This window comes from Oryctolagus cuniculus, chromosome 3 (genome assembly GCF_051225735.1).
Source record: "Oryctolagus cuniculus isolate XC-2025 breed Fujian yellow rabbit chromosome 3, ASM5122573v1, whole genome shotgun sequence".
NCBI lineage: Eukaryota > Metazoa > Chordata > Mammalia > Lagomorpha > Leporidae > Oryctolagus > Oryctolagus cuniculus.
Window position 1 is genome coordinate 109,093,057 of NC_142869.1, and position 22,342 is coordinate 109,115,398.

The following is a 22,342-nucleotide window of genomic DNA, read 5'->3' on the forward strand; positions in this document are numbered from 1 at the left end:
GTCTTTGACATAAATGTCTGTCGACAAGCTCCATCCTTGCAGGGTTCTCTTTCAAGGTCTCAGTGACAATAGCTCTGTACTGATCTAGAAGGTTCTATAAGGGCAAATCTCAGGACCTCAGTTTCTAACACAAATTACTGCTCAGTATTCCAGCTGGCCTGGGAAGCCACCTGGATGCCACTTAGTAATGCTTCACCCACCTGCTCTCAAGGCAGCGTAGACAGACGCAGGAAAGAGGTCAAATTTCCTCCACAGGCCCAACACATCCAACCAGCTCATTTGAATTCTGTTCCTAGAGTTAGCAACTGCTTCTCCACCTGCATTTTCAAGAAATACTTCCACAAGGCTCTCTTCTCGAGGCAACAGGCAGAAACCCACATTTCTATTTACCCTGTTTGCTATGATTTTGCTCTACTGGCTGAGTTTCTAAATGAGGTTGATGTAAGGACCACAGGGCCGTCACACGCAGGCATCGTTTGCAGGTGTGGCTGAGCCTCCAGCAGGCTGATGGGGATGGCTATTATTCTCCCAGGATGAAGCCGAGGCAGCCGCAGGGACTCTAATCCCTGGACCAAACGCAGGCACTCAAGTCCCCCTTCCCTTATAAAGTCTGCCTCGAGGCGGGAAGGTGCAAGTGCCAATGGCCATCCCTCCACACCCAGGGATACCCAACCAACAGTGCTGAGACAGTGCAAGGAGACGTATGGGAAACCACGAAGGAGTACAGCCAGCTTTGCCAGGCTCTAGTACATCACTAAGGACATGACGGGCTCCTGCCAGCACAGCCACCTGCTGCCACCTCCTCCAGGCATGTCCTCACCGGCTTCCACACGCCTGGAATGCTCATCCAACACATCCCCTCCTAGGAGCTGTGCTTTAAATGCTGCTCCAGTTAGGAGATACATACCACAGTCAACACTGGCAGCTCATTCGTAGAAATCTGTGCCCAGCCCCAGAAGACCTGGGTGTATCAAGAGGCTGGAAGTTCTATTCAGGCTGTGTCTCCCTCCAGGGATGATGGTAATTAACCCTTTCTTCACTGGAATGGCCTCAGCTCGCAGTTCTTTTGGGATGACTTCAGGCGTCTCAGGGCTGCTCACTGCTTGCATCCCTAAGGCTTTTTGGCCACTATGGGTGATGCTCCGGCCCCCGCCAGCAGCACAGCTTGCACGCACGTGGACTTGCTCAGTGGCGTCTGTCCGCCAGCAGCCACTGCTCTTCCCTCTGACAGCAGCTTCTTTTCCCATCCCTCAACACCATTGTTCCCATACCGGCTGCCAAACTGTGCGGGTTGGTGGAATAGTAAAACGCCTCGAGGCAAGTTACAACCACAACAGCTGTGTTTACTAAGAGCTAGGAATGAACTCATCCCAGTGCTATGCGAGTGGCAGGCAGCGATTCTGGAAACTTCCAGAAGCACCCCACCCTCAGGACATCTGCTGGCTGCCTGCACCTCCTGCTTCCCACGCCAGTCCTGGCTTCTACCGCGGACCTTCTGTTGAGCACCGGGGGCCTCTTTCCACCCACAACACTGATAGGTTCTCTTGGCCCAGCGCAGTCCTTTGCACTTCGCTGTTTCTGCCACCGGGAGAGCTGCCGGTCACCCATGGGGTAGGCAACTGGCCAGTGGGTTAGTGGCTCTCACGAGGGACATAAAGAAAGCTACTCCCCAACTCCAGGCCCCTCCAGTGCCTCTGTAACTTCCTGTCATCTGACACAAAGCCCAAGACTCTCATTCACCATTCAAACCGCTGGAACATGCATGGCCTCTTCAAGGGACTGAAGTCAGAGAGTGAAAGCAACAGAATCGAGTCAACTATCAGACCTTCAGGTGCAAAGTTTCTTTGCAATGTCTCTAAGGATTTGTTTCTTTACCTGTAAGACTAACACATACTCCATGAGGCAACAAGGAAGGGCCTGGTAATGTCTAAAATCCATACAAAATGTTGCTTGAATTCTTGGGTTTTGAGGATATTCCAGATGAAAGTCACTGGACCCTCTATTAGCTCTTTGCACCTTGCATGGATTGATGTAGGTGATTGGCCATCACCATGGAAATAAGGGGCAGGCTCTTGTGCGGGACAGGTCATGCAGCTGGTTAGTTGTCTTGGGAAGCCTTAGTGTTCCAATCATAAGGGCAACCTGGCAGAGGAAGCCATGGCCCAGAGCACAGGAGGAAGCATGGTCTAACAAGGACAGAGCCAGTACCGTCTACAGCATGGGGTGGTTGCTGGCTATACAGAATCCACACCCCGCCTATGTTAAGGATTTTCTGATCTAGGGAAGTTAGTGGCTACCAGCACAGGCTCTCTCTCTTGGCTGTGTGGAGCACTCACTGAGCATACAGCTTCCTAGGCTCCCCCACTGGAGATTCGGCGAGAGCAGGGCCCTGGTTCCTGGATGCTCACAGGCCCCCAGTGGTGCTTCGAATCAGGCTCGTTTCTTAACGGCAGCCTAGGTTCTAAGGATGAACTTCAGATCTCCTGCTTTTCCTCTGGAACACGGGCTGAGTATCCTGGCCAATCTCCCACACAGCAGTGGTATTCCAGAGAGCCCTGGGAACTTCCTGCCCAGACCTACAGCCAAGCACTGCTTGAAGCCGCTGCCATCAGAGTTTCTATCGGATGGGTTCCAAGGCCGGGCTTTCACCAGCAGCGGGGAAAGAGTCTTTATCACATTATAAAGGAGCAGTAAGCCACAAGGGGCAAGGTCTCAGATGCAGGCTGGACTGCCACACACCCCGCCCATCCACCCCAAAGGAGAAAACTTGGTCCCATGGCAAGGCCCACCTGGCAGAGGAAGCGGCAGCGCACGCCAGGGCTGGGCTCTGGAAAGAAGAAAAACCTTCGGTCTCATACACAGGTGTCAGGGACCCAGGGCTCCTGTTGGAGGTCCATGCTGACAAAGGGGACCTTCGTGTTCCTCTCCACCCAGCCTGACGCCTAAAAACCTGTCAGACCACCACACAGGCCACTGAAGGGTAACTTGCCCTGGAGAAACCCAGCCTTCTTTGCGCCATTCAAAGTCTGTTCGGAAACTTCACCCATATTCAAAGGAATCCCTCTCATCCAAAGGAGTCCTTCTCCAAGAACTAGGGAAACTCACATGGGTCATGGAGATCGGAGAAAGAGGGCCCAGGGCTGGCACCCCTGGAGTGACCTCTGGGGGCAGCCACCACTCAACCCCAGCCCACTCAGGACACGGAGGGAATCAGAGTGCAGTTTGTTGCACCGTCTACATTTTCCAAAGAGGCTGGTGATTCTGGCTTTGCAGGTAAAGCTTCCCAAGTGGCAAACTCCCCCATTTAAGAAGTATCATGCCGGCTAGATGTGAACGCTGGTGAGGTCGATTCAGGGCGCCAGGTCTGAGACAGCACCCACTGCTTCGGGGACAGAGCTGTATCCTGATACCAGCAAGGTGGGCAACCACCTTCTTGATGGCTGCAAGCCCATGGACAGGGTCCCTCCTGTCTCCTTAGCACCTGCCCCTTCGCCACCCATCATTCTGCGCACACAGAATGTCTGGGTCGCCAGGGGCTTTACAAGGCACAGGGCCTGACATCCTCTGGCACTGGTAGTGGTGGTCTCAAAAGCTCTGCCACCACCCCTTCTGCCGGCAACAGCAGGGGCTCAGTGGCTTTGCAGGCGGCTCAGCTCATCTTTGGACGGCACAGATATTCCTAGAGTGCTCAGCAAGTCCCCTTGCAGCCTAGTGCCTGTCCCTCCCTGGGCCATGCAAAGCAAACCTCGGTGTCTGCCACTCCTTCAGTGCCCCGCTCTCCCAGCATAAGGAAGACTTCTGACCAAACATGCCTGTTTTTCCCAATACCTTTTCTTTTCTTTTTTTTTTTAACAGGCAGAGTTAGACAGTGAGAGAGAAAAAGTCTTCCTTCCGTTGGTTCACCTCCAAATGGTTGCTATGGCTGGCGTGCCGTGCCGATCCGAAGCCAGGAGCCAGGTGCTTCCTTCTGGTCTCCCATGCGGTGCAGGGCCCAAGCACTTGGGCCATCCTCCACTGCCTTCCCGGGCCACAGCAGAGAGCTGGACTGGAAGAGGAGTGACTGGGACTAGAACTGGCACCCATATGGGATGCCAGCACTGCAGATGGAGGATTAACCAAGTAAGCCACAGCACTGGACCCCCCAATACCTTTTCACAAAGCAAGGCTGAGTCTCCCCACATCCATCTCCTAAAAAGCACTTGGCCTAGGCAAGCATATTAATAGGAAAAGAATCCATAGAGACCCTAATGAACAGCAGGCATTGTCCAAATCTTCTGTATTTGATAACATGTTACCTCCCTAAGAACCCTGTGATTCTGTTTTTTTTGTTTGTTTGTTTGTTTTTTTTTTTTTTTTTTTTTTTTTTTTTTTTTTGACAGGCAGAGTGGACAGTGAGAGAGAGAGACAGAGACAGAGAGAAAGGTCTTCCTTTTTGCTGTTGGTTCACCCCCCAACGGCCGCCGAGGCCGGCGTGCTGCAGCCGGCGTGCTGCGGCCGGCACATCGCGCTGATCTGATGGCCCAAACACTTGGGCCATCCTCCACTGCACTCCCGGGTCACAGCAGAGAGCTGGCCTGGAAGAGGGGCAACTGGGACAGAATCCGGCACCCTGACAGGGACTAGAACCCGGTGTGCCGGCACCGCATGGCGGAGGATTAGCCTAGTGAGCTGCGGCGCTGGCCTTGTGATTCTGTTCTATACAGCTATGACCACCCACTTAACAGGGGGGCGAGAACAGAGGCACAGGGAGCCAAAGCGGCTTCCCTGCAATCACACAGCTACTCAGCCTCAGCTGGAATCGAACCCCAGCAACCAAGCATCTGCGTGGACTCACGGGTGCAGAGACAGGAAGGGATGGCTATTCCACTCGTTAGCAGGGATGGCACCATGTTTGGAGGTTTCACGTGAGCACGAAGGACCGGCCCCTTCCTTCTGTACGCTATGCCTCACCTCCAAGTCCATGACCAACTCTTGGTAGGGTCCACACTGCTGACCGACATAAGCTTCCTCTCGATGAATCCCTTGTCTCTCCTAAGTGTGCGGAGGCCCGGCCGGCCGTGGCAACTCCATCCTGTCCTCGGGCAGTTATGTTTTAGGGACTCTGGGCCTCCGCTGGCCCAATTTTCCTCTCTTTCCCCTAAGGCTTCCTGCTTGGCTCTGCCCTATTTCTGATGGCCCATAAAGTTGTCATGAAGGCTCCCTCCTCCTCGCCCTTGCTCGTGACAGAATTAGAGAAGGCCAAGGAGGAGTTTAGGTTATAGAATCATGGAACTCCCGAGACCGAAAGAGAAGCACATCCAGTCCTCTGCCTCATTTTAGAGATGAGGGAAGTGAGACCCAGAGGGCAAATGAGTGTCAGGGACAGGCGGCCAGCGTGAGGCACCGCTCAAATTAGAATCTGCCCCTCCCAGGGCGCCTCCACATGCCGGGGGCGGTCTCCACGCAGCACCGCTGGGCTAAAACGGGCCAACAGGGACAACGCGCTCTCTGTTGGTCCCCAAGTAAGCCTCAGCGAGTCGAAGAGGATTGCAGAAAGCATGCTAGAACAGGGGGCAGCGCCCCAGGATAAGGTGGTGAGTAAAGGCTGCCCCGGGGTCTCCTGTGCTTGCTCGCATCCTCAGCAAAGACGAACACGCTTGTGCGGACACTACACGGAGTTAGCTCGCAGTCAGCAAGCAGCCGACGCCAGCTTTGAGAAGTGCTTTAAGTTCTGCTGGAACACAGCCCTTAGACTCTTAAAGGCCAGTGATGAATTTTGCATGGGATTTTCCCACTGTTGCCCCTGCCTGGCTCAAGTTTGTACTTGAATTTGAAAACGTTCCACTTTGTCTTGTGCCAGACACGAGGTGGGCTCAGGTGACTAGAGCTTTGTAAGTGGCTGTCTTGGGCCAAGGGGGCAGTGGAGGGAGCACAGTGTTGTCCCCTGCCTTCTGCACTGTATTCAACCCCGCCCTGCCTCTGGCGAGGGCCTTCTCAGAGGGACCTGACAAGCTCTGTTCTCACTGACTTCTGCCCCAAGGAAAATAATCTGGGGCAGATACTCCATCGCCTAAGACTCTTCTGCATGGAACCAGAACCAGGATCTGTGATTACATCTCAGTTTTCAGCAAATCCAACAAAACTGAGTCTGGCTGCATCACACCAAAATATAGGCCAATTTGACATAAGGTAGGTTTTCATTTATCCGGTTTATCTCTGCATTATCTGGGAAGAAAAAAAAGCTGCCTGCCTCAGTAGATTAAAGAACAAACAGGATGATGAGGTTTAACCTACTTACACAAATGTGTTCTTTCCAAGGATTTCAGTGCATTCCTTAATTACAAAGGTCTTCGGCAGTTCATTAAAACAATGCATTTAAGAGCAGTTAATTCCTACTATGAAATAAAACAGCATTGCTCCAAATGACTTCCACTTCCAATTTTGCATTAATTTAAACTAAGCCCAAATCAGCCAAATTAGTGAGCGAGATAATTACAGTTTTCAGAATGGGACTTGTCTTAGACTCAGAGGTCACCTAGTTTAGAGACTACCCAGATTTATTTTTGGTGGTTTAAAGCAGTTTAACCCCCTTTCCCTGTGCATTTGTACTGGAACAATCAAGTCTATGCCACAAATAAGTCACAGCCACTCGTGGGGTGGAGGGTGAGGGGCAGGGCCCACAGTGTGCAGCCTCCCCCTTGACTCCCAGGGCTCTGACAAACATGGGAGAATAATTATTAATCTCACCAGGGGTGGACAAACTTCTCCTGCCAAGGGCCACGTGAGAAGTATTTTAGAATTTGTGGAACACATATGCTCTTTTCTATAGATGCTTTATTTATTTTTTTTATAACATTCAAAATGTAAAAACCATTTGAGCTTGCAAGCTACACAAACATGGGCCAAAGACTAGATTTCTACAGGCTGCTATTTGCCAAATTTCATTTTTTTCAACAGTTTTATTGAGTCAACTGACATGTAACAGATTGCACCTCTTTAAAGAATATGATTTTATAACGGCTGACAAATGTGTACTCCATGAAATGGCCACCGCACCCCAGACAGTACACAGACCCCTCTCTCCCTCTTGCCTTTCTCTCCCAAGCTCCCTCTCTCCATCAGTGTGCTTTTGTCAGCGTGGATTAGTCTGCATTTTTCAAGAGTTTTCCAACAGTTTGTGGAAACACAAAATTAAAAGACCAATTTATTTTGGTGTAAAAACCTGAAATGCATGCATTTTTTATAATTGTTCATAGACTTTTCAAGTACCCTTCCTGTGCATGGATTTCTTTTTTAAAAAACATTAAAAAATTATAGGCTGGTACTGTGGCGTAGTGGGCTAAGCCTCTGCCTGCAGTGCCGGCATCCCATATGGGCGCCTGTTCGAGACCTGGCTGCTCCACTTCCAATCCAGCTCTCTGCTATGGTCTGGGAAAGCAGTAGAAGATGGCCCAAGTCCTTGGGCCCCTGCACCCACGTGGGAGACCTGGAAGAAGTTCCTGGCTTCGGATCGGTGCAGCTCCGGCTGTTGCAGCCATCTGGGGAGTGAACCATCGGATGGAAGACCTACCTCTCTGTCTCTACCTCTCTCTGTAAATCTTTCAAAATAAATAAAAGTAAATCTTAAAAAAAAAAAAAAAGCACTCCAAGTGCTTCTCCAGATAAGTCTATTCAAGCTAAATCCAGAGACGATTTGCTCATTTGTCAAACAGCTACTTTATTAAGTGGGTAAGGCACCTGGATAAGCCCAGAGGTATGATTCCTGTGGCTCACGTCCCATTGAGGAGGCCAAAGCGACAGCAGAAGAGACCCACACACATGACTGACAATGGTTAAGACGGCATACAGAGGATGAACAGGGTGCTGTGATAAGGATGGGGACATGTGGTACGGGACAGGGTGGTCCTGGGGCCTAGGGTGAGCCTGGGCAGGCAGCAGCCACTGCAGAGGCGTGGCAGGGCCCTTAGGGGCAGGGAAGGGTGCACACAAGCCACTGCGACCACCACCCAGGATTAAGAGAATAGTAGGTTCGGACCAGATGTAGGCAGTTTGTGGGGGGTGGTGCTAAGCCAGGCTGCGGAGGCTGGATTTCACAGTTAATACGCCACATTGTATCTTTACCATGAAGCCCCCGGAGAGTCCGAGCTCAGGGGTAATATGACCCAATTTACATTTTTATAAAGATCGCTCCAGCTGCTGCTGTCTGGAGAAGAGGGTGCAGTCGGACAGGAAGGAGAAGGCAGTTGCATCTTGCTTCTGAAAACTCTGCGGTTTGATTTCTCAGGCCGACGAGAAGAGGGCTATGTGAGGGCGGCCTTTGAGGTCTACATCAAAAGGAACTTTTCAAGTTCACTGGCGACTGCTCGACTTCAGGGGTTGCCAGGCAGGCTGGGGTAAGCCCTGCCCTGGGGTGTGGAGCCCAGGGCTCTTTGTGCTACTCAGATAAAGTGCATTCACTCTGCAGAACTGGCTACAAGGCTACTGCTGACTTGGCCATCGCCGTGAGCAGTCAGCACCGACACCCTGCCCAGGCGCCAGTGTTTGCCCGGGGGTCCTCTTGGACTTGTGGGTCCCCATGAGGACCTCCCCCTCAGCTCTGCACACAGAACCTCCCTCCACAGTAGGGGCACAAGAGCTGCTTCCTCAGACAAGTGCCCTGACCCCAGTCCTGGTTCCGCCACTTCAAGTCCCTCTATCTCTCCAAATACAGAGCCGAGTGGCTGAGGAACACTGCGATTGTCCTGGTTGCTTTAAGAGGCATCAGCATGCGCCACCTTAGGTAGAAGGCTACCAGAAGTGCCAACGACACACAAGGCTCTTTTATCATCAATGCACTCGTTACCAAATAGACACACTCTGGCTGAACGTGGAGGAGGTGGCGTCAGGCTTGGGCATCTGGGACTCTGTCCTTACAACAACTGGGATTTTAGTAACGTCACCCCTTCAGGTTTGCATGTACTGCCTGTCTGTCAGCCTCAATCACACGCCAAACAATCAAGAACCCCGAAGCACGTGGTTGACGTCTGGTGTGGGAGTGAGGCTGCCACTTGGGACGCCTGCATCCCTCATCAGGATCCCTGGGTTCTTCTGATGCAGCTTCAAGGGCCTGCTAACCCAACTGCAAGGTCATTGCTCAAGTACTTGGGTCCCTGCCACCCACATGGAAGACTGTGGACTGAGTTTTAGGCTCTTGGCTTCAGCCTGGCATGGAGTGAGCCAGTGGCTAGGATGTCTCTCTCTGGATTCAACTAGTTAATTAATTAAAAACAAAAGAATCCTGTTACAAACTGAAAGACATCTGCTGGAACCTGTGCCCAGGACTAGTGGATAAATGTGTCCCCAGAGGGAGACCTGGTTTACTTGGGGCACGGCATAGCTTGTAAATATCTTGGGCTTTGTGGGTCACATGGCTTTTGACACGACTCAGTTCTACAATTTTAGTGCAAACGCAGCCAGAGACAATGATCTTGCCATCACCGTGTTCCATAAAATGTTCAGTTACAAAACCAGATGGTGGGCTAGCTTCGGCCTCAGGACTGGAGTTCGGAGACTGGATCTGAGTATCTGGACAGGCTTGTATCTCCCAGTTCCAAACAAGCTCAATGCCTAGGTCTCACACACACCCATTCCTACCATGTTGCCGCCAGCTGCCCCTAATTTAGACATCAATAATAGCAGCCAGCATTGATTTAGGCTTACTGTGGGCCAGACCCAGTTCAATGCATGTTATACATATTAACTCACTGATTTACCACTGAATCCTAGTATCACTGCCACGAAAAATGAGGCCCAGAGAAGCGAAGTAACTTGTCCAAGACCAGGATCCAAACTCAGCTCTTGGGCTCTTGATCACTACACCACACGGCCCAGCAGGTACCTGGACAAACAAACCAGACAGCAGGGCAGAAGGACCCTGTGTGTGTGTGTATGTGTCATCCTGCCCACTCCAGGCCGGCTCCACACTAGGTGCCAGGTGTCAGGGACTACGAACAGCAAGGTATGCAAACACACTTATGGGACATGAGGCTGGAGAATTATAGCGAAAAGTGATCGAATAGCTAGTAGCCTGACATGAACATCACGACAGCCAAGGTAAGGACGAAAGGTGACTGAGTCACGCGCAGGCCAGCAGCTGAATGCTGAGCACTCTGCAGAAGCCTTCCTGGCCGGCACCGCGGCTCAATAGCCTGATCCTCCGCCTGCAGCGCCGGCACACCAGGTTCTAGTCCAGGTCGGGGCAACTGGGACAGAATCCAGGCCAGCTCTCTGCTGTGGCCCGGGAGTGCAGTGGAGGATGGCCCAAGTCCTTGGGCCCTGCACCCCATGGGAGACCAGGAGAAGCACCTGGCTCCTGGCTTTGGATCAGCGCGATGAGCCGGCCGCAGCACACTGGCCGCGGCGGCCATTAGAGGGTGAACCAACGGCAAAGGAAGACTTTTCTCTCTGTCTCTCTTTCACTGTCCACTCTGCCTGTCAAAAAATTAAAAAAAAAAAAAAAAAAGAAGAAGAAGCCTTCCCTGCCCAAGCCCCTGCCCCTCCAGGTACACTGCTCCGGGCTGTAAAGCGCTTCCCAGGCTTTCGAGTTGCTCAAGCCTGGTCCTAGCTGGTGATGTGGAGGCCGGAGCGAGGCGCTCAGCTGTTTTTGCTTCAGCAGCCCCCGTGAACATCACGCGGGACCCTAAGTGGGTAAAATACTGGTCGGCCACCGTCACTCAGCTCCAACTGTGCTCATGAGGCTATTTTTAAATAACCACAGAAATTAAAGCAATCGTTAAGCAAGATGTCAATAGATTTTTAGCTTTCCTGTTCTAAAAATCTCCTATTCTGCACAAAGGTGATTAATTCTCCATTCTCTGACCATGAAGGGTTTTGAATTTGGCCTCACTGGACAGAAGCTGCTGCTTCCCTTAGGAGGGTGAGGCAGAGAGGAGGAGGACCTGTAGCACAGACGGTCTCTTTAGAGTTTCTATGAGTCCTAGAATCTGAGGGTGAAGCTGAGTCTTCCAAAATCATCCCATCCACCAGCTCCAGCTGCAACCCTGAACCTCCCAGCATTGCCAGGTGTCCTTTCTCTTCCCTGTCTCTTCTCTGGGGCAAGAGAGGATGGGGGAAGGGAGAAAAAGATGTGGGATGGGAAAACCATTCCCAGAACTTCCTGCTAGGAAAAACCCCGTGGGGCACGATTTTGGATACACAGGGTACATCTAGGTTCTGTGTGTTCACTGAAGACCCCAAGATGGGGCCGTCTGGATCCTGTGCTGTGTTAAGTTGGAGATGATATCCTGGATTCCCGTGAAAATTTTTAGAGTTTTCATTCTTTCCTAGCGTAGTACACTGGAATGATGTAATCAAACTGACCCACTACCCCTGATTTTCAGCATTCAGGCAAACACACACATTGACACACTGCCACTGAGCCTTCTGTAACCCTTGGGTGACTCCCGGTACGCAGGTGAGGTCACCTGCAGAGTTAACACCTCAAAATACAGGAAGATTTCCAGGTCATATCCCGAGTCGCTGGAGCGAAGTCCAAGTCGCTCCTGGGACTCGGACTGTCTTCAAAGAAGCCGGCCTTTTAATGGCAGTATTAATTTATACAAACCATGTAACCCAAAAGCTTTCTCAGAACCGACGTACTGTTTTGACTTTTTTTCTAGATAAAGATAGTACAGTCGCCAGAAGCATCTAGCTGGTGGTTGCACTTGGTTCCAAAGCAGGAGGGATGTAATTTCGAGGTCAAGCCCATGTGGACATGCAAGCTATTTTCTTCAAGCAGATGTAGAGGGAAAAGCGAGTTGTACCTTTGAAGAGCTCAAATTGCCCTGAAACTATTCATGCCACAACCCAGCTGACAATGAGAATACTCAATATGGCATTTTAACTTGGGTTGGGCTAAAAATCTGCTGAAAAATGTGCTGTCAATATAGGCCACATTATTACAAGATAAGCCAAGATGCATAAATTCATGGGTGCACCCTAAAGAGTCAGTGTTAATCTAGAGTCATTTCACTTAAGAGCACAAAGTGTATGATAATCTATAAAGGAAATAATTCTCACTCACCAGTCCGAGTTTCTCATGCTTGACCCAACTAATACCTTGTGCCCAAGGGATTGTCCTGTGTACTGTAGGACACTGATTGTACCCCTGGCCTCCATCCACCAGATACCAGCAGTACACTGCCCAGACGTGACAATCCAAGCAGTCTCTAGATATCGCCAGATGTCTCTCTGGGGAGGGACATACACTTGCACCAAAGGAAAACAGAATTCTGGTTGTTTCTAACAAAGACAGTTATCTGAAGTTACATCAGCTTCTCTAGAAATAGGCCGATTCCCTTTTAGGACAGTCAACACTGCAGATCTGAAGGGCAAGCACTGCTTTTCCTTATCGGAACCTGGGCAGGGGCCACAGAATCCATTAGAGTTCTCTACCCTACCTCACTGTGGCCATCAGCTGTAAGATCTCTATCTTCCTCCACAGGGGACATGTAGTATGAGATCCCCACTCACGATCATGCCGGCAAGTGATAAATTCTTGCATTCAGTAACAAGTTTGCTCTGAAATCCTACAGATGTGTTCTATAAAAACACTGGCGCAAAAAAAAAAAAAAAAAATCCTGCAGTTTGGCCACTGAGGTAGCCATGCCATATAGACTGATTTGCATCACCTGTCAACGGGCCACACCCAATCCGGTTCCTTTCCTATGGTACCTTCCGCAGGTGCACTCTGGCAACAGTGCCAGGGTATGAAGGCGCCCTCTAGGGCTCAGCAGCCCAAGGCTTCGGGAAAATCTGCTTCCTTCTGTGGCCAGGAGGGCTGCTTCTTCTGTGACCTCTCTGAGCAAACTGCATACTGGGAGCCCCAGGGACGTCTCCCTTTCCAGGTTACATGTGTATCAGTTACAGCCCCAAGAAAGCGAAGGCCTGATGAATCCTGGGAAAGGAGTGCTCACCTTTACAAAACACTTTCCAGAAGGCAGAGGAAAAGACTTGCTTAGCAAAGGGCTCTGTGCAGATACCCAGCCCCTGGAGGCCCTGATCCTCACGGGCGATCACAGTTGTCCCCCAGTATTGGGGGATTCATTCCAGGACCGCTTATGGAAACCAAAATCTGCAGATGCCCAAGTCCATTACATAAAATGGCACAATATTTGCACAACAGGCTGCACACATCTCCTGTATGCTTAAAGTCACTTCCAGACTACCAAAAATTCTAAACAAAATGCACATATTCTATACGCAGCACTTACACTGTATTGTTTAGGGAATAATGATAACAAAACAACTCTGAGCTTGCCCGACATAGACGCCATTGCTTATTCAAATTTTTCCATCCGTAGTTAGTTGAATCCATGGACGGAAAACCCAGAGCAACTGCACAAGATGCGAAAGACACTGCAGCATGCACTTCTGACATGCAAAGAGCGAAGCGGGTCGCTGCACGCACGCGGCGAAACACCCAAGCGCTGAGCCGCCGAATCTGCCAACATTCTTGTTTACTGCTGAGCAGATCCCATTAAGCCCCAGGCACTTGGTTTGATTACTCCCTGGATCAAAGTTAAATTAAATTACCCAACAAGCATCTTAGTGAGACACACACACACACACACACAGAGTGACTCACCTTCCAGAAGCTGTCCACTTTGCCATACACGAGGGACTGGTTCTGCCTTTTGATCTCGTTAATGTGGTGGATGTCGCTGGAGTTGAGGTGCTGCTCCACCACAAAGCCCAGGAAGCTGTTGTCTGGGGTATGAGCTGACGTGGGAAGGAAAGATCAGGGCGGTTAGGCAGCCACTAGCACGAAGCAGCAACAAGTGACAAACTTAATGCAGTGATCTCACACAGCTGCCCATTTTCGTTGCCCCCCTGTTCCCCGCCCCCCCCCCCCCCCACTCACACTCAGCACAACCTTCACATGGAGAATTCTCCCCATGATAGATGAACCTGAAGCAAACCCTGCTGTTCAGGGGACAATCCTTCTGGTTCAGCGTCATTCAGCTGTGTTCCTTGCTCTGTACAAGGCCAGACAGGCTGTCACCCAGAGCCGCCACATCACAGCCAGAACTCTGTAGGGACCATGGCTGACCCGGGGGTTCTGAACAGCAGTGGGCACCACACACAACCTATGTGACTGCAGCCGCATTCAGCAACCAGGTGGGGTAAAGGGGTAGAATTCAGCAGTGAATCCATCTGGTCCTGGGCTTTTTTTTGTTGGGAGGGCCTTTATTACTGTTTCAATTTCTGTCTCAGTTATGGGTCTGTTTAGGTTTTCTATGTCTTCCTGGTTCAATTTAGGTAGGTTGCATGTGTCCAGGAATCTATCCATTTCTGATAGGTTTCCCTGTTTGCTGGCATACAAGTCCTTGTAGTAATTTCTGATGATTCTTTTTATTTCTGTGGTGTCTGTTGTTACGTTTCCTTTTTCATCTCTGATTTTATTGATTTGGGTCTTTTCTCTTCGTTTTTTAGTTAGTTGGGCCAATGGGTTTTCAATTTTGTTTATTTTTCAAAAAACCAGCTCCTCATTTGGCTGATTGTTTGTAATGTTTTTTTGGATTCAATCCTGTTGATTTCTTCTCTGATTTTAATTATTTCTCTTCTCCTACTAGATTTGGGTCTGGTTTGCTGCAGATTTTCTAGATCCTTGAGATGCATTGAAAGCTCATCTATTTGGTACCTTTCCAATTTCTTGATGGCAGCTGGAAACGCCTCCCTGTGCAACTTCTGGTTCACTGTAAAAGTGCTGCACTAGAATCTGATGCTTTAAACTTGGGAATTCTTTTTTTTTTTTTTTTAAGTTTTATTTATTTGAAAGACAGAGGGACCAGAGAAGGGAAGACATCTTCCATCTGCTGGATTTCTACACAGCCAGTGCTGGACCAGGCTGAAGCCCGAAGCCAGGAACTCCATTGGGGTCTCCCACATTGGGTGCAGGGGCTCAAAGACTTGGGCCATCTTCTACTGCTTTCCCAGGCCATAGCAGAGAGCTGGATTGGAAGTGGAGCAGCTGGGACTCGAATTGGCACCCATAGAGGATGCCGGCACTGCAGGCGGCAGCTTTACCCGCTACGCCACAGTGCCAGCCCAAATCATGATTTTTATTTTCATAAAATTTAAGTGGTAGTTACAGCCTTGTGCTTTACATAAGTGCTTCTGCAATTCAGTTATCCAGTCCCTTTTTTATAAGAAACCACAAACAAAATTATGTAGCAGGTGGAACACTTACTTAGACTATGCTAAGTTGTAACAAAAATGACTACATGCCCCCAGAGAAACAAGAACACCTATCAGTGCACACTTCTCAGCTGCAGATCGCCCTGGCTTGCAGCTAGAGAGGCGAGAGGGATCCAGAAGCTTCCGTGAGGAAGATCAGGCATCTGTGGCACCACAGACGCAATCGGCACCAGGGCTACCTTGACGCCGTGAGGGAGAAGGAGCGGCACACACGAGCTCCCCTCCGTCTCAGTGGTGACCCAGACTCCTGGCACCGACCCCTCTCTCTCTCCCTTTACGGGAAGGGAACTCGGAGTGTCACAACCTGCACAGTCTGGTTTAAGGACCTCTGGTGAGACTTTAGGAGAAACGCAGGCAGCGCTGACACACCCCACGTCTCTTCCCAGGGAAGACTGAACTCATCACAGGATCCTGAGCCCCATCAGCAGGAGGGTTCACTCCGCTGTGATTCCCCAGCAGGGAACCAGTACAGGCTGAAGCCAGCACGGGTGACTGGCTGGCTTCTCAGCGGGCGTGTCCTGCTAACAAGTGGAGACAGCGCCCTGGCCTTAACCCCAGCGTGCGAGATGCTGCGCACTGCACGTCCAAAGCCATATGCTCAGGCTGAGGTTCTCTGAAACACCCTCCTCAGGGAGATCTAATCGCAGGCCAAGTTTCCCTTTGGCTCTCGCTAAAGACGGGAACACAGACTTGAGCGGTGAGGGGAGGACTTCAAAGAGTAGACACTTATACTGAAGGTAAAACAAAGAAACCCCACAAGTGAGATGCAGGTAATCGCTCCGTCCCAGAAGATACACGGGCTTTAAAAAGAGCTGGGGCCGGCGCTGTGGCATAGCGGGTAAAGCTGCAACCTGCAGTGCTAGCATCCCATATGAGTGCTGGTTCAAGACCAGGCTGCTCCACTTCCTATCCAGCTCTCTGCTATGGCCTGGGAAAGCAGTGGAAGATGGCCCAAGTCTTTGAGCCCTTGCACCCAATGTGGGAGACCTGGAGGAGGCTCTTGGCTCCTGGCTTTGGATTGGTGCAGCTCTGGCTGTTGCAGCCAATTGGGGAATGAACCAGCAGATGGAAGACCTCTCTCTCTCTGCCTCTCCTTCTTTCTAATTCTGACTTTCAAATAAATAAATAAATCTTAAAAAAAAAAAAAAGCTGATGTTTGATTGCATGTTCTGAGTTCCGTGCTGAGTGTATGACAGTGTCTCAATTTATTCTCACGACAACTTGTAATATGTTTGTGCACATGAGAAAACAGCCCAAGATTTACTTAAGCTACCTCAGGTCTATGTATCAGGAAATGGCAATGCTGGGATTCAGAACCCTCGCTGCTTAGTGTCCAAATATTCCACCTTCTGAACCCTGCGAACTCAGTGGTAAACCAGGCTTTAGAGGCAAATCACATTGTAAGGTAAACTACAGCACACACGAGCCTCCAATTATACACAAGGGGTCTTTATACAGAGCTCACGGAACACCGAACACGGACATTATGAAGAAACCAGGCAGAGATTTCAAAATTGGGAGGCATGAAATGGAAACTTCTCTTTCAAATTCTACTTCTCCACAAACCTTATGAACGCCCCGCACATGCCCTCGTCCCTGGGTTTCTGGAGCTGCTTGTACCTTGTGCACACGGGACCACAATGAGACCTTTACATGCTACAGACTACAGGAGATTTGTGAAACGTCAATAATGTTCTGAAAATAAGCTCAGGCAGCTCTTTCCATTGCGGACCTTGCTTCAGGTCACCGTGCCCGCCTTCTCAGTGCTAAACTTCATTACGCAAGCCTTGGCATGCCAAGACAACATCTTCATTCTCCTGACTTAAGGATGCTGAGTCCTGCATTTAGGGATCATTCCACACGTCTCCAACTCTGTCAGGGTATGTCATGAAACCTTTTACGAAATTAGCAAATGAGATACACTCTGGCTCAACCCAAACTTGGCTGCATGTGTTCAATTTGAAGATTACAACCATCAAATTAGATAAAAGCTCAGTGGAAAAACTAAATTATAGAAAAAAATCCTACGTATTCCTCTTCAGTAAAAATCTAAGTAGATATTAACTTATTAAAGACTCAGTGTACTAAAAATAAGTAAAACAAGAACAAATTCTCTATGAGTATGTATGTGTGGGCACCTAGACACGCGTGCCCATATATAACTGAACGGCGCAAGCTCTAACTGTGCCCTCAGTGGACCTTAACTCTGAAAACTGAAGCACGCTGTTATCACGCTGACAAAATGGAGAGTGAGCATAAAATGAGACTGCAGTCAACCCAAAATAATTTGGAATAGAAAAAGAATTTTTAGTATTAAATAATAATCTAAATGTTAAATAGCTGAGCTACAGGCGGGCATGGTATCTCAGCTTGTGATGCAACCAAGAACTTGATTCACCATCAAGACATCTTTGCTTTTACCCAGAGATGTTAAAAGGCCAAAATTAAGTATTCCCTTTTATCTTGATCCTATATGATATCAAACACACCCAAGGCTCACCCTCAGACCTAAGGTATGTATTGGGTTTGTACTGAAATAACTCACAAATATATATATATATATGTATAAAAATGTGTGTATGGCAGGGAAGAAATAGTATAAATGTGGCTTTCACTGATTTTGTTTTTTTACAGGATTTCATCACACTAATTCTTAGTATTTTCACTTAAATAACTACTTTCCAGCCTTCTTCCAATGAATATTTTGTGGTGTTTTGAGAAGGAAAATAGTTTTGGTTAGATAAAACACAGACATTTTCAGCCATCAAATGGAAGGTGATGTGATTGTCATTAGTTATTTTTTTCAAAATCCTCCGTATTTGTGAGGCCCGTAAGCCAGAATTAGATAATCACACAGATCCACGCTCAGCAGGCCTTATGACGAGCTCCTGATGAGCTCCAGAAATGCGATTCAAGCCTCCCATGTGCAAACGATACCTGGAAGATGATCTATCAAGTTAACAATGGACACACATCTGCCCACCACACCCATCTCGTCTATTCGTTCACGCTCTAGGATCAGAGCTGGGCTGGAACTGCTTTGCCAACAACACAGCCAAAATGATGCCGTATCCAGAATTTCAGGGGCTGGCAGCTTCCGCTTTCTGTCATGGAAGCCAGCTGTCATGTAAGACGAGCAGCCGCTCCGAGGCTAACACACCTGATAATCCCAGCCCAAGGGGAAAGGCCCTCCAGGAATGTGTGCACCAAGAGCCCAAGACAGACCATACGTGTGAGTCCAGAAGCCATCGTGGAGGTAGACTCCGCCCTCCAACTCCAACCCCCTTACCCTTTCTGCCTCAGCCGGGAGGAAACGCGCCCATGGAAGCCCCTTCAGAATTCCTAATGTATCAATCAAAATCACATGAATGAGGGCAGGCATCTGGCACAGCAGTTAAGAGTCCTGTTAGGGTGCTCACGTCTCTCATCAGAGCGCCTGGATTCAACTCCTGGCTCCGACTCCTGATTCCAGCTTCCTGCTAATGCTCGCCTTGGGCAGCAGACCTATGCCCCCAGTACTTGGGTCCCTGCTACTGCTGTCGGAGACCTGGATTGCGTTCCTAGCTCCCAGCTTTGCCTTGGCTCAGCTCTGGCTATTTCAGGCACGTGAAGAGTGAATCAGGACGTGGGAGCACATGTGTGCCCACTCTCCTCAAACAGCTCAATAAGATTTTTTTTTTAAGATTTATTTTATTTATTTGAAAGACAATTATAGAGTGAGGTAGAGCCAGAGAGAGACAGAAAGAGAGGGAAAGAGATAGAGCAGTCTTCCATCTGCTGGTTCACGCCCCAAATGACCACAATGGCCAGAGCTGTGCTGATCTGAAGCCAGGAGCTTCTTCCAGGTCTCCCACATGGGTGCAGAGGCCCAAGGACTTGGACCATCTTCTACTGCTTTCCCAGACCATAGCAGAGAGCTGACTCAGAAGTGGAGCAGCCAGGACTAGAACCAGCGCACATATGGGATGCCGGCGCTGCAGGCCACAGCTTTAACCCGCTGTGCCACAGCACCAGCCCTCAATAAGATTTTCAGAGCTAAAAGAATAAGGTTGTTTTAAACCCCAAATTTTTAGGGCAACTTGCTGAAACAAATGGATAAACTAAGACATGACTCATTCTGCATGACAGAAAATTGTCTTAAAAACAACTTTTAAAATGCGGGAAAATTAAGCACAAATTGGATTTATGTCCCTGTAAATGAACACAAGGAGAACCACTGCTGCATTAGGTAAATTGGACATTTCTTTTCCTTGTGTAGACTAATCTAGTGAGACACTAGATTTTGGCCCCTAACGCAGCATATTTTCAATGCTCTGCCACAGGGCCAGTGGACAGTAGCACAGGAGGGAAAGTCAGCCTCAACTGGCCATATCACGAAGTTTCACTGTGGGGAAAACAGAACAGCGTGATATATCACACCTTACACGCTTCGTAAAAAGATTCCTTTGTTTGTCTGAAAGACAAAGTGACACAGGTGAGGCTGCGGGTGAGAGATTTTTCCATTCACTGGTTGACTCCCCAAATGCCCAGAACAGCCAGGGCATGGCCAAACTGAAGCCAGGGGCCAGTGGCAGTAATTGGTAAGTGAACCAATGCCCATGGAGGAAATCTCTCCCTCTCTCTTTCTGCCTCTCCAATACATAAATAAAAAATGAAAGATATTTTTAAAAGGAAGAATACTAGTACATTTCCATCTGGGAATGACAACCCTCTATTATGGCCCATTTAAAACAAAAAAGTTTTTTTTTCTTTTCGAGATATATTCTGATGCATTTATGGATGAAATGATACGCTGTCAGTGATGAGCTTCAAAATAAGACAGTACAGATGGGAAGCTGGCAGAAGTAGAGCTGAAATAAAACTGGCAATGAGTTGATAACTGTTGAAGCTGGGGCAATGGATACATGGGTGCTCGCTATATAGTCTGCCTTCTTCTGTACGCATTTCGAATTTACCATTATCATAAACAAATGCACACAAAACTAAAAAACAGAAAAGGGAGGAAGAAAGGAAAGGGCCATGATTTGAACAAGACCGGCTCCTGAACTCATGCAGATGTTTAAATCCTAAAGTTGTAAGTTAATTGTACTAAGGTGAAACCTTAATCGAACTGTAATATTTAGAGGTGGAGCATTTGAGCAGTGATTAGACTGAATTCGGCTGTTGGAATGGGGCCCATGATCAGATCATGGTGGCATTATAAGGGGACACACAGACACCTGTGCTGCCTCTTGCCATGTGTCGTTCCATGTAGACTCTGGAATACAAGATTGCAAGAATGCAATCACCAGAGGGCGGACTAGTGAGGCCTGCCCGATCTTGGACTGGTACCTCCAAGACTGCGAATGAAAATAAACCTCTTCCCAAGTAAAAGAATAATAATGACGATTTCAGAGAAACATCTTCTCTTACTGAGAAAAGCACTAAAGGGACAGGCATTGTGGCGCAGCAGGTTCGGTCCCTGTTTGCGATGCCAACAAGCCATGTCACAGTGCCAGTGTTCTGACTCTGCTTCCAAGCCAACTTCCTGCTAATGAGCCTGGGAGGCAGCAGATAAGATAAGGGCCCAAGTGTTTGGGTCCCAACTACCCATACAGGAGACCCAGATGGAGTGCCTGGTTCCTGGCTTCAGCCTGGTCCAACCCTGGTTGCTGACTGCATTTGTGTAATGAGCCATCGAAGATCTCTTTTTTCTTTTTTTTTTTTTTTTTTTTTTTTTTCTTTTGACAGGCAGAGTGGACAGTGAGAGAGAGAGACAGAGAGAAAGGTCTTCCTTTGCCGTTGGTTTACCCTCCAATGGCCGCCGCGGCAGGCGCGCTGCGGCCGGCGCACCGCACCGATCCAATGGCAGGAGCCAGGAGCCAGGTGCTTTTCCTGGTCTCCCATGGGGTGCAGGGCCCAAGCACCTGGGCCATCCTCCACTGCACTCCCGGGCCACAGCAGAGGGCTGGCCTGGAAGAGGGGCAACCGGAAGATCTCTTTTTTCTAACTCTTTCAAATAATTTTTCTCTTAAAGAAAAGTATTTTAAACACTTTGGACGCACCAATTTGCAAACGATTATACATTGGTTTGATGTGTTAACTAAGCAAATTATGGTCACGATTACTTTAAAGAAATCCTATTAAGTAGCATAGGTGGATAACAGGAATAACTTGTAGGGCTCTATAGCTCAGTGGGGTAACAACAGTTGACAACAACTAATTGTATATTTCAAGCTAGCTAGCAGACGGGACTTTGAATGTTCCCAACACAAAGATATGATAAATGTTTAAGATGACAACCATGCCAATTACACATTGTTAAGTATGTATTGAAATGTCACATTGCACTCCATAAATCTGGAAACTACTGTAGGTCATTTAAACACACAGGAAAACACTATTTGCTTGAATAACTCATTCTTGGATCAACATTTCAGAGTGCTCCTTCCATAGACTAGGGCCTATGGTAGGAATTCAGGGATTAAAGCAGAGTTGTTGCCCTTAAGCTGTTGTTCTGTACTCAACAAATGAAGCCTACACTATTCGAAGTGACACCCCGATGGAGGGACTCCATTTTAGAGCACCCGAGAGTCCATCTTGACAAAGCACCCCCCACTGTGAGAGCATGGTCTGAAACCAACTATGGTCTACAACTAAGACAATAACAGTATGCAACATCCCACTTGGCAGAACACAGAAACTCTAGCATGATCGCTCAAGCTTAAAACAGGCTGGGGGCTGCACTGTGGCATAGCAGGTAAAGCCACCACCTGCAGTGCCAGCATCCCATATGGGTGCTAGTTTAAGTCCTGGCTGCTCCACTTCTGATCCAGCTCTCTGCTATGGCCTGGGAAAGCAGTAGAAGATGGCCCAGGTCCTTGGGCCCCTGTACCTGCATGGGAGACCCGGAAGAAGCTCCTGGCTCCTGGTTCCGGATCAGCACAGCTCTGGCCATTGCAGCTATCTAGGGAGTGAACTAGCGAATCGAAGACCTCCCTCTCTCTCTATCTCTCTCTCTCTCTCTGTGCCCCTGCCTCTCTATAACTCTGCCTTTAAAATGAATAGATAAATCTTTAAGGGAAAAAAAAGGCTGCACATGGATTAATGCTAATATTGTAATTTGTCTATGTCCCACACATAACTT

The 22,342-nt window shown here is 48.9% G+C and overlaps 1 protein-coding gene across 12 annotated transcripts in view; it reads right to left on the bottom strand.

The window, feature by feature from the left end:
* MGAT5 (alpha-1,6-mannosylglycoprotein 6-beta-N-acetylglucosaminyltransferase) overlaps positions 1-22,342 on the bottom strand; it is a 379,218-nt gene that overhangs the window by 86,640 nt on the left and 270,236 nt on the right. For all 12 annotated transcript variants that reach the window (XM_051849614.3, XM_051849612.3, XM_089329303.1 and 9 more), the window contains exon 11: positions 13,604-13,737. In XM_051849614.3, the coding sequence (XP_051705574.1) occupies positions 13,604-13,737 (134 nt within the window). The remainder of the gene's footprint in view (positions 1-13,603; positions 13,738-22,342) is intronic.